At 38.1% G+C, this 17,481-nt stretch overlaps 1 protein-coding gene across 1 annotated transcript in view; it reads right to left on the bottom strand.

The window, feature by feature from the left end:
* Nucleotides 1-17,481, bottom strand: part of ZNF804A (zinc finger protein 804A) — a 334,386-nt gene extending 316,905 nt beyond the window's left edge. The window contains exon 1 of the mRNA XM_004390892.1: nt 16,827-17,481. Within this exon, the coding sequence (XP_004390949.1) occupies nt 16,827-16,937 (111 nt within the window). The 5' untranslated portion in view covers nt 16,938-17,481. The remainder of the gene's footprint in view (nt 1-16,826) is intronic.

The raw sequence follows: 17,481 nt of genomic DNA on the forward strand, positions 1-17,481 counted from the left end.
GTAGCTTTGGAAAAGAGGAAGTGTGAGTCTTTTTTAAGATTTCAATTATAGTAAAAGTAACAATAGCTTTGACTACATGCCAGATACTGATTAAATACCATACAGTATTAAATACAGATTAAATATCATCCACTATTTATTCCTTCTAATAATGCTGTTCACATCTTTCCATTTTAGAGCATTTCAGAGGTGATTACAGGTAATTTATATAATATGTATAAAACAACATGTGCTGTCCAACAGGGACTTAATGAATTGCAAGTTTTGTTTTTTGTATATAAAGAAACAGAAACTAAGAAAGTTAAATAACTAGCCTAGGCTACACAGGCATCATTTGAACCCAGGTCTCTGTAATTCTAAAACCTGAATACTTCTTACTAACATAGGAAGGGGAGTGATGGGAAGCAAACACTGCCAAACCTTTTATATGTAAAACTCAGCAAAATGTTCATTCCTTGAAAAAAAAAATATGGAATTCTACAATTTCCCTAATTCTAGTCAGGTTTCTTAGCTAAAAAACAACACAAATTAACTCATTAAATAAAACAGAAAATACATTTATTGGAAGGGTATTAGGTAGCTGACAGGTCCAAAGATGAGCGTGTTGAATGACGTTTGTTGAGGGATCAAAACTGACAATACTTGGGAAAAATTCTGCCACTGAAATTGTCAGCCTAGGACACAGCAGCTGACTCCTTGTCAGCCCCGGCACTTATCACTGACAAGGCTAGTGCATGGCCACTGGACACTCACAGTGGCTCCCCTCTCCTCTAACTCTGCTGCAGCTGCCTCAGATGATCTCCAGTTGACCCTGTGCCTTTGATCACCCTGCCTTTGAATATCCCGTCTTCAGTCATTTGGCTAAGCTGCGTCTGCCGGAAGGTGGGGAGAGGGAATAACTACACTCCTTATATTACTGCATACTGTAAGGCTTGGAACTGTTTAAAAGCCATCTGCATGTCATATTACAAACATCAGCCATAGAAAACATTCTCACATGAGTCCACAAATACTAATAGAACAGACAACTCCAGCCATGATACAGAAAGAGAATCATTTCAGGCAGATTTCAGTCACCATGAAGGTTTCTGTATTTAGCAGGGTGACCATATAATTTATCATCCAAATCAGAATAGTTTTGAGAGTAATGAAAGTGCTGTTATTAATTATGGCAGAACAACAGCATAAACTGCAACTATTCCAGGCAAAATTGTATATAACCGTTACCCTATTATTTAAGTTGACATATCTTATTATGTTAGCTTATATTCATCTTTACTGCCTAAGAGGATTTATACTTCTTTTAAAACAATTAATTGCTAGGAATTGTGGCCATCCAGTGGAATTTTGGTTGTTCAATTGTTTTAGATTTCCCCAAATCTTACCAGTGTTCTTTTCAGAACTCTTATATTGGGTGGCTACCCTAATGCTAAACCCAATCCCATTGAGTCGATTCCCACTCATAGCAACCCTATAGGACAGAGTAGAACTGCTCCATAGGGTTTCCAAGGAGCACCTGGTGGATTTGAACTGCCAATCTTTTAGTTAGCAGCAAAGCTTTTAACCGCTGTGCCACCAAGGCCCCATATTAGGTGGCTGAGTGGCAATAAATTCTCAATTCTTTGTCAAGGACATAATTACTCTGATCTCTGGCCCTGGCCAATTCTCTGGGTAGAGTTTTCTGAATTTACTGAGAAACAAACATGGAGACAGGCTGAAACTGGAATAACAATATCCTCTCTGCTGTCCTAGACTATTACGGGGTTTGGATAGAAAAGAGGAGAGGAGTGGAAAGGAAAAGGGGAGGGCAAGGGAAGGGAGGGCAGAGCAGAGGAGCAGAGGGGAATGGAAGGGAAAGGAGGGGAAGAGAAGTGAGGGGAGGGGAGGCGAGGGGAAGAGAGGAGAGGGAGATTAATTTTACTCTGTGTGTCTATTTTGCCTTTTGTCTGTGAATAGATATGGTACTTATTTAGGGTACTGAGAAAAAAGAGAAAAATCTCTCACATGTCCCATAGTTTCTACAGTTGATAGAATAGTATTGGCACTTTATTAATGAGTCAAAATAGTTGGCATATCTGGTGCCTGGAAAGCAAATGATTACTCAGACTAAGGCATATGTAAATTGAATTACTGATACAGTATTTTAATTAAAGCAATTTAACATTATAAGTAGACAACATCCTTAGTATCTATTTTTTCCCCCTTACATCATCAAATTATGCTTCCAGCTATGCTAGGCACTGTACAAAAAGGACCGATTTGTTTTGATTCATTATTATTATTTTACTTAACTAACCCTTTATTGTGGAATAACGTGGCAATCAGTAGATTATCTTAAATGTGGCTCTCGAAGGCAGCAATATGCAATTTGGTATATCTCAAATTCTATTAATACCAGTTTACTGCAAAAATAGTCATGTTTTTGAGCAGCAGCAAGTATCATAATATTAACTTCTCTAAATTCTGATACATAAAAATCACGTTTTTCATGTTGCATCAGTAATTTCAGTGATCAGTAATACAAATAGAACAGTTAGTTCGTGTTACTTTATACAATCTACACCTTTTCCCTAAGAAGTGTAATTCCAATTGTTATGGAGGAAATCCCATTAAATTTTAGTAAAACTTAGAAATTAGAGTGTTAGATTTCTTTTTCAGATATTTCCTGTATCACTTGCGGCAATTATGAAAGTAAGAGACGGATTTCAAAGTTTCACATATTTCTTACTTCGTGTTTCAGCTTTTCTTATCTCAACAAATAATGATGATCACAGTCCACTTTTATTTTCCTTAATTATGTAGTTCATGAAAATCTCAATCAAATTTAATGACAACTTAACAACGCCATGAAAGTAAACTGAGCATTAAGAATCATGAATCTAGTAGGATGAAGGTACTCGGAAGAACCTTGAAAAATATAACATATTTTTACAGTCAAGAATGACAGCTGGACACTAACTTTATCTCAGCACTATCTTACTACATATACTACAGGCGACTTAGACAGAGAATGGCCAAGAAAAAAATAGTTGGTGAAGTATACAAATAAAGAACACAGCAAACCACATCACAACTACGTTGCATTCCTGTCATGACTTTCCGTGCAATGACATTTTAGAGCAAGTTTTAGTTAATAAAACTGTGGTAACTATAGCCGACAAGTTTATAACCTGTGATTATTTACTATGCCTGTCTATTAGAGCAAGCAGAAATGCTATGCCGCCCCCTGGTGTAAATATTAATTTCATAACATCAGAACTGCAGTGACCCAAGAAGCCATTGCAAGAGAATCACAGCTACAGAAAGCTATTATTGGAGAGAGTTAAAAAAAATCTTAAACTTTTCTCAAGAGCCAGCTTTCTAGGAGTACATAGTATATATAGTCCCATGAACTTTACGTTACGTGTAAAAAGAATGATTTACATTTGAAAGTTTTTATCTCCATATCTCCTAGAATACCCAGGATCCGGTCTATATTTAAGTAAGAAAATGTTATGAATCTTTGAGATGAGATGTATGTTAGAGGTGATATGGGTAAACTTAGAAAAACAGAAAATATTAATATGATTCAATACTAAAAGGATCAAAATTACATAAACTCATACACATTAAGCTGAGTGGCTATGAGAGTCTAGTACAGATATGAAAGTTCCAACATGAAATGCTGGCAGTAGCTGACAGTTATGGACTTATAATGTGCCAAACCTTGTGAAAATTGTTTTATATGCATTTTCTTATTTGATTTGCAAACCAGTCTTCTAGGTAGGCATTATTATCGTCTCCATTTAAAGATAATGTAACACAGTGAGAGAGGTGAGCTTTACTAAGGCCACAAAGCTAGTGACTAGCCCTGGCAGAGATTGTCCTTGCCGGATCAACAACAATTCTTCCCACTTTTTCTTAGTAGCATAAAATTGAATTTATTGGGATTAGCAATGTGTCTGGCTTCAAAAATAGTTTTTCCTTCCTTCCTTGCAATTAGGAGTGGTCCTATAACACAGCTCTGGTCAAACAGATGTAAGCAAACATTGTTGAGTGGGACTCCTTCAAAAGAAGGACATTTAAGTTTTTGTCCTTCCTCTTTATTCATTTTCATTGCTTTGAATGTAGACGTGTTGGCTGTGGCAATAGCCACCTTGCAGCCATTAGAGAAATGCAAACAAAATCAAAGAGTCTTTAGCCAGCTAAAGTCAGAAAATACCTACTTGCAGATTTCTTACTATATAAAAAATAAAACTTTATATAAAACACTATTTAGGTATATATTTGGTTATAAAGAGCTATACTTAACTATTTACCCACAGAGAGGTATATCTAGGATTTGAGCTCAGATCCACCTGGTTATAAAGTGTTTGTGCTTTCCACCACTACTATAATATGAAAGCAATTATTTTGATGAAGACACACTAAATCGGATGCGAGAACACAATTCTGAAATGAAAGCAGCTGTTCTCTGTTCCTACCATGAAGGTACTTTAATCAGACCTTGTATGCCTTCAACAAGGAGTGGTGATTTGCTAAACAGTTTTTGAAGAAGCTATCATAAAAGTAACTTTATGGTATATCCACTGATAATTCCTTGGGGGTCACTGGACTATGCTACTGAGACATTTTCATTAAAAAAAGGCAGAATCTATATTTTTAATCCCATCTTTCTGTTCTTAACCAATTGCAGGAAAAATCATTTAGTACAAACCTCTTGTCATTAAATCCTTTCTTTCTCTGCAACTGGATTCACCTCCCTCTCAGGAACTCATTGCCCCCAAATATCCTGCTTCCCATAATCTATCTAAGCTCCTTAGGAACTCCCAGTGTTTCAGAACTTTTCTAATGTTTCTTCAGACAAAACTTACCTGCTCCACATTACATTCTTTAGGTGTTTTCTGTCTGAAGGACACAAACAATACAACATGGATGGATTAAGCTATGAATCACTGTTAATACTTAGAACACGCAGTGGCAGAAGTTGAGAAGTAATCTGTGTACTAGAAGTAACCATGCCCTCTCTGCCAGAAATCTTCAGTAGTGGTCAGGGCAGAGAGCTGGGACTCAGCATAGGGCCATGCACAATCCACTCTCATAGGAGGAATCAAAAGTGTGCCCAAGATCTGTGAGCTCTCCTTATAAGTCTCTACCCCTCTCTCATCTTCCACACCTCTACTGCCACTACTGCTTGTACTGGGATTATCAGAACTTGCCTTGTTCTAACCTATATCCCCAACAGTATTAGTCACCACACCAAGCCCAGAACTCCTAAATTCTCCCTCATTCCCCGCACTTCAATCCCTCTATGGCTACAGACATCCTCTTTTTTGACACAATCTTCTATCCCTGCACATGTCCTAAAACCCTTGGACTGCATCTTCTTGAATTCAGAAGTGTCTGTACCTTTAAACTCTTCACTGAAGGTTCACTTCACTTTTTTGCTCCAGTTGAAGTCTGTCTCTCTTTTGCGAACACTGTTCTCCCTGAATCTCTCTTAAGGGGTTGGTAGTTTTTCTCCTCAAGTCCTCATACTAGTGTGTCAATGTAGAGTAAATGTCCTCCTTTACCCACCTGCACATTTCTTTACTATTCTCCTTCTCTCCTTCATCCCAAAAAAATCCCCATCTTTGGATCCCATTTTACTCAATTTTTCTACATACTATTTCTTCTTTTGCAGAACCACTCATCTACCTTCTTAAACAGCTACTGCTTTACTGTTGCTCTCCAACACTACTCCTGTCATGATTCCTAGTGATTTCAATATTTATTTGTGATTCTTCCCCACCCTAGCCTCTCATTTTCTTGGAATCCTCTTGTAAACGGGAGAAATTTCTTGGACACCAACTGAAAGGACAATTCTACCCTCCATGCCAGCAGCCACTCCCTCCAAAAACCAAAAACCAAACCCACTGCCGTTTAGTCCATTCTGACTCATAGCAACCCTATAGGACAAGGTAGAACTGCCTCATAGAGTTTCCAAGAAGCAGCTGGTGGATTCAAACTGCCAACCTTTTCATTAGCAGCCAAGTTTTTAACCACTGTGCCACCAGGGATTCCACTCTTTCTCTGTTGGGTTCAATCATCCATTGGAAGGGTCACAGAAAACTCATGGAAACACATAAGTGCAATAATAACTTTAATAACAGAAAAGGATATAAACATAAGTGAAGATATGCAAAGGGCGAGTACCGGCAGTGGACCCAGCACAAGGCCTCAAAGTCTAAAAGGAGACTCACTTACATCTCAAAGGGGACTACTTACCCTTCCTGAAAACAAAGTTCATTCTCATCCATCAGGAAACTTTCAAACAGAAAACTCAATGACATCACTTGGCGAGCTCAGCTATTGGTCACTCCTCTCAGCTCTCAGCCTGGGTTTGATCATTACACTCTGCTGTCACTATCTGGGTCTGCTCATTGTCTCCACTTCTGGCACCATTACAGCCTCTGTCACCCTTGCACCATTGCAAGGTGCAGGTTTACTCAGAGTGGGAGGGTCAAGAGTAGGACTTAGGACTCAGGTGTCCGAAGGGCACATTCTTCTTCTGGCTCTTCCTCTTCGAGAATCAGGAAGCTCCATTTGAGCCTCTGTGTTCTATGGTTTTCATCAGTCACCAAGTTTCCCCCTGCCCCCAGCCAATCCATGTAAAGCTCAACTACTGGGAGGGCGGGGAGGCAGCCAATCTATGTAAAGATCAACTACCGGAAGGGGCCCTTCCAGACAATTCCAGTAAAGATCAGACATGGCGGGGCCACCAGCCAATCTTGTTCGAGATCAACTACTGCTTAGGACCTCCTCAGCCAATCCTGGTAAAGATCAGACTGGGAGGGGCTCACCAGCCAATTTCTTTTTTTAGTAAGGTAATTCTATATCATGCAACTTTTCTCTGATTACATGGTCCTCCTTCGCTGCCTTAACCATCTATTCCCATTGTCATATTTGAGAAAGTAAAAAGCAGATCCTGAGAGCAGCAGGCTGGGAACTTGTCTGGATTTAAGAGTGAGGCATGGTAGTCTTCTGTCAAACATAGAGTTTCACCGTACACCAACATCAGACAAGTTTATTCTATGATTGTGATGGACGTAGACAAAAACAAGACCACCTGCAATCATGTCTGAATACAGCAAAAACACACTTTTTTCCCCCAAACATTCCACTCTGCCAGCCAGCATGAGCGAAAGCTACTTAGTTACCAACTACAGCTTTACCACCACTCTGTTCCTCCTGCTTACTAGATTAAAAATCCTAAGAAAACCAAGCATAGAATTGGCCCTGCTTTCTGACAGTAAAGCCAAACCCATTGCCATTGAGTCAAGTCCAACTCATAGTAACCCTATAGAACAGAGTAGAAATGCCCCCAAAGGGTTTCCTAAGGCTGAAATCTTCACGGCCACATCTTTCTCCTGTGGAGCAGCTGGTGGGTTTGAACTGCCAACCTTTTGGTTAGCAGTTAAGTGCTTAACCACTGCACCACCAGAGCTCCTCCTTTCTGACAGTAACCAATCCAAAACAAGACAATGCTCTGTGGTGCAATAGTTAAGAGCTATGGCTGTTAACCAAAAGATCAGCAGTTCAAATCTACCAGCCGCTCCTTGGAAACCCTATAGGGAAGTTCTACTCTGTCCCATAGGGTCGCTATGAGTCGGAATTGACTCGACGGCAATAGGTTTGGTTTTTTTGGTTGGTAAACTCTTGACAAAATCACGTCACATAGTCTTAAATCCTATAAAATTCCCCCTTATATTCTTCATTGATGCCCCAAGGTTTCCCATGGTGTTCAGTTGACCATGTTCCAACACGTACCAATAAACCCAACTTGGTTCAACTAGAGTTGTGTTCCTGGTGATCTTTGACTGGAAGACATTAACATTTTTCAATATATTCCTCATTTTTTTCATAAAAACATTTTTGTTTTGTAAAGTGCAGGTGCTTTATTTTACATAGCACAATTTAAAGCCTATTTTCTTAAACACAGGCTACCAAGATGTACATTCTAGATATTAAGTTTAAAAATATTTTCTCTCATCTAAAGATAGCCTGATTTTTTTCAATTACAACAAATGCCTGTGTGATTATCTACTGGAGCTTAACAGATAAGAATAATTATGTTTTCCATAGTTATAATAGTTTTTTTGGGTATTATTACTGAGAGGGATTACAAAGCAGGCAACGATTTCACATAAAGATATTATAAACTTCTTTGTAAAAGAGTAGAATCATACTGCAATAAGGTCTATCAATTTTAAACCTTAATAAATAGTTTTACAATGTTAATTTCACCTATTTCTGGTTAAATCCAAATGTGATATATATTCCAGTTATTTAGTAATTAATTTAGTAATTTAGTTAACTTACTGTAAAAGAGATATTATAAACTGATTCTCAGTGTATAGCAGGTCCTATTGATCTATTCATTCTGTGTCTCTGGTGAACCCTGGCTGGTTGGTTGGTGTACCTATCTAACTACTAACTATAGATTTGTTATAAGGAATTGACTCACGTGATGGGGATTGTGGAAGCTAGTAAATCCAACCACAGCTGGCCGACCACAGCTGGAAACTCAGGCAGGAGTTGATGCTTCAGTCTTGAGGAAAAATGTCTTCTCCTGGAAACCTGTTTTTACTCTTAAAGTCTTTCAACTTATTGGATATGGTTCACCTAATTATTGAAGGCAACCTCCCCTACTTAGAGTCAACTGATTGCAGATGTTACCACATCTACACGATACCTTACAGCAAAACCTGGTTTGATTAAATAAGTACTATAGCTAGCCATGTTTAAACATAAAACTAACCATCACACATAGTACAGATCATTTCTCTAACACGATTTCATAAAAAAAAAAAAGTTGTAGTATACCTTGAATAAGGTATTGTCATCATAAACATTTAGTATATTAAATGTACTTACATTTAGAGAAGTATAATATGTTTATTCCAATGGTGCCAAGGCATTAAGAAAGAGACTAGAGTACTACATCAGGTAATGGACTTCATTTACTTTGACAACTAGGATTGAGTTTTAATTATTTATTACTTCATCTTATTTTACACTGTGATAGCAAGTGTACCCTAATACATATATAAAATTAATGAAACTTTGCTACTTGGAAACACCTTTATAGTATATATGGAAAAAATTTTTCTCAGTAGCAATGGATAATTTAGAATGAGATGAAATAGATCAGTTTCAGGTCAACATTTTTAGAAAATGAAAATTAATAAAATTTTATTAATATTTATGGTTAGCAATATAAAAAGCGATAGATACACATAATTTTTTATGAATTTTGGCTGCAGTACACCACAGATTACAATGTTTTTTTTTTCCAAAATAATTACACAAACTCCTAATATATACCAATTATCTTCAATAATGCTATCCCAGTTAAACAGGATTACCAAAGTAAATTATATCAAGAATCAACATTACAATTATTAAAAAATATGATTTCCCCAATGTATAATACTTTCAATAAAGTGTTTTGAAAATGTTAGGAGAACTGAACATGCTTACTTAAATTATAAATTACTTAAAGAATAAATTTGTATTCAAAAATTAATTTTAAAAAAGACCAAAAGCAACACCAAAAACAAGTGCCTTGAGTGACAGTTTGCAATATTAAAATGAAAAATGTATCACCTTCAAATTCACACCTTTCTTTATTAAAATATCATTCCTAGATATTTGACCTGGAGAATACTTTTAAGCAGTTCAACCAATATATACCAAACAGACGCTATAGAAAAATGTGAATATGCTGAAAACCTTTGAAGACTATTTGTGTCCTAAAAGCTCGTTCAACAAAGAACACACGTAGAATGATGAAAATATTTCTGTTTCCCCATAGATAAAATTTGGTTTCTGGAGTAAACTAGGGGTGGAAAGTTCAAGAGCCTTCATCGGTTCATTGATGTCGAGTCAAATTTCAACTCACAGTGACCCTATAGGACAGAGTAGAACTGCCCCATAGGGTTTCCAAGGAGTGGCTGGTGGATTTGAATTCCGACCTTTTGGTTAGCAGCCAAACTCTTAATCACTGCGCCACCAGGTAATATAAATAAGAGAAGAGCCTATATAACAATAAAAAGCAGCATAGAGAGTGTCAAACTGGGCAGGGCATTCTTCTTCTAACGGCATTTAAAACAAATATTTTTAAACACTGTGCACACTAAACAAACCACTTCTGCAGCCTGAATTTGGCTCTGAATACAATCACATGAAATCTCTGGATTTAATGGTCCCTAAATCTCTTGCAGGGAGTCCCTGGGTGGTGCAAATGGTTAACCGCTCAACAACTGGTCTAAAGGTTGGAGGTTCGAGCCCACTCAAAAGCACCGCTGAAGACAGGCCTGGTGATCTGCTTCCTAAAGGTCACAACCTTGAAAACCCTGTGTGACAGTTCTACTGTGCCTACATGGGGTCATCATGAGATGGAATCAACTCAACGGCAACAATATCAAAGCTCTTGCTGCTCTGTATTTTCAGGAAAAATGTAATTGCAGTCATCAATAACCTAGAAAATATTGGTACAGACCTGAGAAGACAAGATATGTCACTAGTTGAATTTCAGCTATCTAAAATAACCAAATGTTTGATGGACAAACAATGTTTGCCTTAAAATATTACTTAGATTTTTGAGAAGTTGTAAATATCAATAATTCAATTATCAGTGACCTTTTTTATCTGAATAACGTGTTCCGAAAGATGCATATGTTGTAAAGTTTTGCTAGAATAAAAAATAAACATAGCAAAGAACATATTACACCTTAAGTTCAAAAAGTGAAAGACACATCCTGGTCTTTAATACTGGCTTATAAGAGTTTAAAAGAAACTTGGAAAAATATATAACCAGAGTGATTAGGTAAACATATCTATAAAGTGGGGAAGCTTGGAGATATATTAAGATATCACCCTAACCAAAAAAAAAACCCAAACCTGTTGCTGTCAACTCAATTCCAACTCATAGCAACCCTATAGGACAGAGTAGAACTGCCCCATAGGGTTTCCAAGGAGCACCTGGTGGAATCAAACTGCCAACCTTGTGGTTAACAGCCCTAGCTCTTAAGCACTATGCCACCAGACGTTCCTGAACCCACCCTTACTCGAGATCTCACTTGAGGACATTAATCTAACATGGGCTATTTTTACAGGACCAGTTCAACGTCTGATCTCTAGTCGTCTGCACAATCATAAATGTGCCACTTAAATGGGTTTCAGTGAGAGGAGAAACCTTTTAAATTACATTCTCTGGGAAATACAGAAAGCATGTAAGGGAATGACATGAATAATAGTGTTATATTAGATAACGATAATTAAACAACAGGCCATATAGTGTATTTTAAAGAACTAATTTTAGTGAATTCCTGTATATGCAAAGAACAAAACCCAGAATATTTTCATACTTTTCAAAATTAATATATATGAAAACATTGGGATAAGAAACCTGCAAACACGTCAAAAGAAGTGAATTTTTTTCAACGGATTCAAAATAAATAGGAACATCCCTGAACGCATCTTTGCACATAAGCTTAATGCATAATGCTTAGTAGAGAGTCTGTGGTCCCTAGAATAGTGCCTTGCAATTGTACATCTCAATAAATTTGAATGAAATAACTGAACAAATAAGAACCAATTAGTAAACTAATATTTCTTTTTTTGGTAAACCCAGTACTTAACATACTGAAATGGAGAGCGTCTTGCAGAAACAAGGCTTAGGCCAGACAAAAATCAATGATGTTTTCATACTGGGGGATAAGAAGTAAAATAAATTTGAATTCAAAGTATTCTTTGGATATAGCACCATTTCTCCACACCTGGGGGCAAGTGGAAAAGAACAGTAACTTCAACCAATAGATGACACAATACAAACTCTTTATCAGCATGAATATCATCAGAACAACCCTTATGGGTTTCATAATTTAACAGATAAATTATAAAGGAAATATATCTGGAGTCAGAAAATCTGCATTATATTATTGATTAACTGCATGGCCTTGAAACCAATCTCTCATTCTTTTTGAATTCTATAGCCGGTAAATTGGATACAATGCTATTATGAGATATAAAAATGCTGAGCAACTAATAGAATGTAATGAATAAATTAGTAATGATATCCAAGGTTCTAAAGTCAAATTTAAAACTCTGTGTTACTTTTAAAAATGTAATTAAGACAAAGAAATTTTGTGGATCAATTGTTAAAAAAAAAAAAAAAAGTCCAACTAAATGTCCTTATGCAATAAATACATGCTTACAAAATGATGGATTGAGATAATCTAAAGAAAACAAATGAGAATACATGGAAGGTAAACTTTATCCATTATCACTCAACTTTATAACTTATTCAGAAATATTTTGGAGCAGTAATAAAATATTAGCTTAATTTTCATTCCATGGAATTAAAGCTATATCACAGATACGATGCAATTTATAACAGAGATCACAAGAAGTAGATCGGCCTTTTTCTTTGCTTGTAAAACATTACTAAATGGAGTTTTGCATTTTTTTAGTTAAACTTGTCCAGCGGGATAAATTTTAAAAGCTCGTGAATAGAGTCAAGATTAACAATGGGTTTAATGTGTAAGGTTTTTTTGTTTTTTCCAGAATGTTTTGCTTGAGTAGTATAATATGATTTATGGAAAGGATAGTACATTGATGATCTCAGTATGAGTGGCAGTATTACATGGATTTAGCACTAAAGCAGCAAACCAATGTCAGTGAAACATGAGTTATGCTAGTTATTTTATAAGAAACTTCCAATTCATGAGAGAATGCTATGTTCACAGTTACAGGTTATTTTAAATTAATTCTGTATTTTTTGAAGAATTTAAAATCTGAAATTAAATAATTTTTGGAACACCATTAATTATCCTGTGATTGAAAATGATTGAAATTCTTTGGAAAAGTATTTTTTTTCCCGAGTGGTCTTATGTATTTAGTTCTGCTTTCCTGAAATTAAATAAACACTTAGGTATTATTAAAAAGCACTGAAGTTAATAAACACTTTTAAGTGAAAGAATAAAGTGATGTTTTTAAAGATAAAATTCAAAACATGTCAAAATCAAATAGAAAATATCTTAGAATTATTACACACAAAATTGGGGAAAAACACGATATGCATAAGTTTTTACCTGAAGTTTTTTCAAAATGTGGCATATATATTTTATAATTTTTATGTTTCTAATCAAAGTTGCTACTTCTTAGAAGTTTCAGTCTAGTTTTTTCTTGTCTACTAGCTTTTAGCTTATAGTAAATCCTCAGTCTCTTATGTGTTGTAAAGATTACATTTTAAGGTATAGATAGCTCTTTTTAAAAATATTAATTTATGAATACATTTATAACCTCTTGTGTTATACTTAAAAATTGCCATAAATCTCATTTGCTTCAATAGCAAAACTGATCCAAAGGCATCTATAAAACTCACATAAAACATGTATTATCTTGTAGTGAGATTATTTCAAATAAGGTTAGATCACATATGAAAATCTACATCATTTTAGCAAGTGTAAATCTCTTGCACAGAAAATACAAAGTTGGGCAGTTTATAAACACAACCTGGAAGTATCTATTATGAATTTCCTATAGGTCTCTTTTACTATAATTAAGAGATACATAAGAGATATTTCTAAGCCTTTTTAAGGCTTGTTTGTTGTTTCTGGCTTTTGCGTATATTTACATTTAGTCATCTCACTTACGCAGCTGCTTTTTATCACCTATTTTAATCACAAGATTACACTGGCAAATCTAGTCCTTAACCTCTCTTTTGTTAACACGAGTGCTGGAAAACACACAACAAACAGGTCAGCATATGTAACATCAACCAATGTTAGAAATCCAAAGTTGACTGAAGAATCAAGATTAACAGAATTTTAGCAAGCTGAGGTTTGACGAATAACTAAAATTTTCTTTTATTAAGTCTATGTATTGTGTGGTTTTATAACTTAATATTATTATGATTATGGAAATGAAATCTTGTTCAGTAAGTTTGCCTTTCCCATAAGTGAAACTTGGTTTAAAAAATGAACTAGTGGTTGATTAAAATGAAGGTATTTTTTTTCCCAGATGTATTTACTTTCCATATAGTTGAGTTCTCTAAGTAGGCCTAGAATGATTTCTATCATTTCCTTTAATTTTTGCCTACAACTCTGTATAGTATTCCACTAAGGACAACTGGAAGGTGCAAAAATGGCACGTCAGGGCATTGAATCTCCTCCTCTAACTTCACAATGGGAAAGACAGAGAATCATTATCAGCATCAACAGTCCAAGGCTCATTGCTGTGAAGTGGAGGTCAAACATACCTCCACCCACCAACCTTTTTACCAATTTTTACACCACTGTCTTTCCCATGGCACTCTCTACTCCTTTTCTGGGTTTGATAATTCGTTGCAATGGCCACACAGAACTCACAGACCATACTCACAGTTATGGGGTTTATTAGGGAAGTAACTGGTTAAAATTCAGGATCAGGAATGACTCAGAATACAGTTCTTCGATCAGGACAGCCTCTCTTCAGCAGTGCCCACAGGTAGGCCTCTCTCTGGCCCTCAGTCTCTCGATCCCTCGGCCCCTCAGCCCGGCCTCTTCCCTGCTCAAGCAATTGTTACAAAAGCTCTTTAGCTCCTCCAGTAAGTGCCTGGGGGCACCGTACTCACCAGCAAGCCTCTGCCGGAAGGTGCTCAGCTCTCTTACTCCACGGGTCAGCACACCCACTGTAACTGGCTTACTCCGTGGGCCAGGAAGCCCACTGCATCATCTCACACCAGTCTCCTGGTTCTCCTGCCACTGCTTCTTGCCATCTTGTGCCACTTACAGTGTTACAACTCTCTCTCTCTCTCTCCGTCTCCTAGGTGTAGAAAATTTACAGTGCAGGGACCCTAGGTCCAAAGGATGTGTTCCGCTCCCATCTCTTCTCCTTGATGGTAGAGAATTTCCCGCTTTCTGCCTCTGGAATGGCTCATTTTAAGCCTAGCAGGATGGCAAAACTGACCAGTCCCCTCCTTAGGGTTCCATACACCTTATTTGCATGGCCCCACCCCCACAAGAGTGCCATGCACCTTATCTGCATTATTAGCAAGCTGTCCAGTCCTCTTGGTGGGTCACAAGCACCTTATTTGCATAGTCTCACTCAATCATTGGGTGGGAGTTACAAGACCATGACTAGAAAGGCCATATAAAAGAGATTCAACGCACTGCAGGAGGAGTATTTTCTCTTTCTTTAATTCAACAACACCAACGCCCACATCCACAACAGTAATAAATCAACAAAACAGCCCTTTTTTTTGAGTCTTAAATGAGTTGAGAGAGTCAATAGATTCAAGGGAAAAAGAATGAAGTTAAAATGCATCACATCCATGTCAGATTTCACTAAAAACTTTAGAACTTTTCATTCTTGGAAAACACATACCACAACACAATCTTTGTATTCAGTTGCAGCCGTATTTTAAGATATATATAGAAAATTAGATTAAGAATATTGACTTTTGAATTGAGTTTGTCCTTAAACTTCCACCTTCTACCCCTTCAGGCTGCACTGTAAAGGGGAGGGGGGCGCTGCTTGCTAATGGACCCACACTTTAGTAACACATATGTTTACATTTGTACTATAGCATCTTACTCAGGCTATAGTCTTTCTGCAGTGCTCAGCCTAATGAATCTTCCCTCCACTTCCGTTTTCTTGTACTGAGGTGTATACTTCTGGGGAGATACCAAAACAAGTGAGTTAGTTCTGCAGGGAGGTTTCTGTAGCTAAGAGGAGGTTTGGATAAAAAGAATGAGCTATTTCCCTGTGCTATTTCAATGTTCAGGAGCTCTGGTGGCACAATGGTTAAGCGCTCGTCTGCTAACCAAAAGATTGGCGCTTCAAACCCACCAGCCACTCCACTGCTGGAGAAATGTGGCAGTCTGTTTCCAGAAAGATTACAGCCTTCGAAATCTTCTGAGACAGTTCTACTATGTCCTATAGGGGTTGCTATGAGTCAGAATCAACTCAATGGCAATGGGTATCTCAATGGTCAGCATATCTTTTCCCACCAAACAGGAGTGCTCCTCCTACTAGGATGCTGAAAGATAAAGCTCTGTGGTCCGGTAAGAACATTCCAGCGACTGCATGGGTTCTGCTTATCTAACATGTTTTCTAGTGGCTAAAATTGTAGTGATTGCTCCTCACACTAATCCCCAACGTCTTTGGAGAGAATATCTGAAAGTTAACTACATGGGCTTCCAGAATCCTTCTCTTAAACTTAGTACTGACAACTTCTCACTAGAGAAGTTAGTTTCGAGTCTTTCAGTAGACAGTCTGAATAGAAACTCCTTATGAGACAATCACTGCATCCCGCCAGTTCCTCTGACTCCAGCCACATGGCTCTCTGCCTCCATCAGAGACACCCACATCCTTCACCTTTAGATGTTGTAGGGTCATTTGGGATTAGGATTCTAAACCGAAGGATGTTATAGGGTCACTTGGGATTAGAGTTCTTTTCTTTATTTAAGTAGTTCTGTTGACACAATCTGCTTCAAATGAGTAAAGATTGTGGCAAACCTTCAGTATCATGGAATGAGTTGAAGAGTCCGGAGCGTTGTTGAAGTATCAACCAAAGCCATGGATAACAGCTTCCCTAAGAGTATTGCTTTTTTTACACATAATTCTCACCCCACGCCCACAAGATAAATAAATGAATACATTGTAAACCAAAATTTGATAGCTACACCTCCAAACCTCGCAGCAACCTCAGCCAGGTACATCCTCCAAAAATGTCCTACTAGGCAGATAAGAAACCGAGACAGAAAGATGAGGAGAGAGAGACAGTGCTATTCTAGAGAGAAGAAAACAGAAGCGATTACCAGAGTTTTGTTCCCGTTCTTGCTGAGAGGGCCCCGGAAAACTCCCTTGATGTTGCGAAAGTGTCCGTTGCTGAGATGCGTGGAGCTGATGACAATGTAGTAACACTCCATGGGGCAGCCGCCGCCTCCTCCACCGCAGCCGCCGCTTCCATGCACCCGCGCCCGCAGCCGCAGCGCGCCAGAGCCCGAGGAGGGTGGTTTGGGGACCCGCCAGCAGGGCAAACCGCCGCCTCTTGACCGTCCTCGGGAGCCCGGCTCACTACACCTCTCTGCGATGCGCACCCAGGCTCCTCTGCCTCCGCATCTTTGCTGCTCTCTCCCTCTCTCTCTTTCTCAGTATCTCTTTCAGTGTTTCCTAATTCGCCTTGGGGCTATAAGCTCGCGGGAGGATTCCAGGCTGGGAGGGCCCAGGCGGGCAGGACCGAGCCAAGCGGGAGTCAGTGCACGCGCGACGGCCGAGCAGAGCCGGGCAGCGGGAGCCGCCCGAGCGGCAGCGGCGGTAGCATCCCCCGCGCTCGGCGTCCGCACTCGGAGTTGCTGCTGCTCGCAGGCATGAGTGTTATTATAGTGAGCGGCGTTGCCGGTCCATTGCACTGAGCCAATGGCAGGGAGCCACTGGGCTGATACTGAGAGCTGTCAGAGGAGTACATCTGTC

Source organism: Trichechus manatus, unplaced genomic scaffold (assembly GCF_000243295.1).
Source record: "Trichechus manatus latirostris isolate Lorelei unplaced genomic scaffold, TriManLat1.0 scaffold00342, whole genome shotgun sequence".
NCBI lineage: Eukaryota > Metazoa > Chordata > Mammalia > Sirenia > Trichechidae > Trichechus > Trichechus manatus.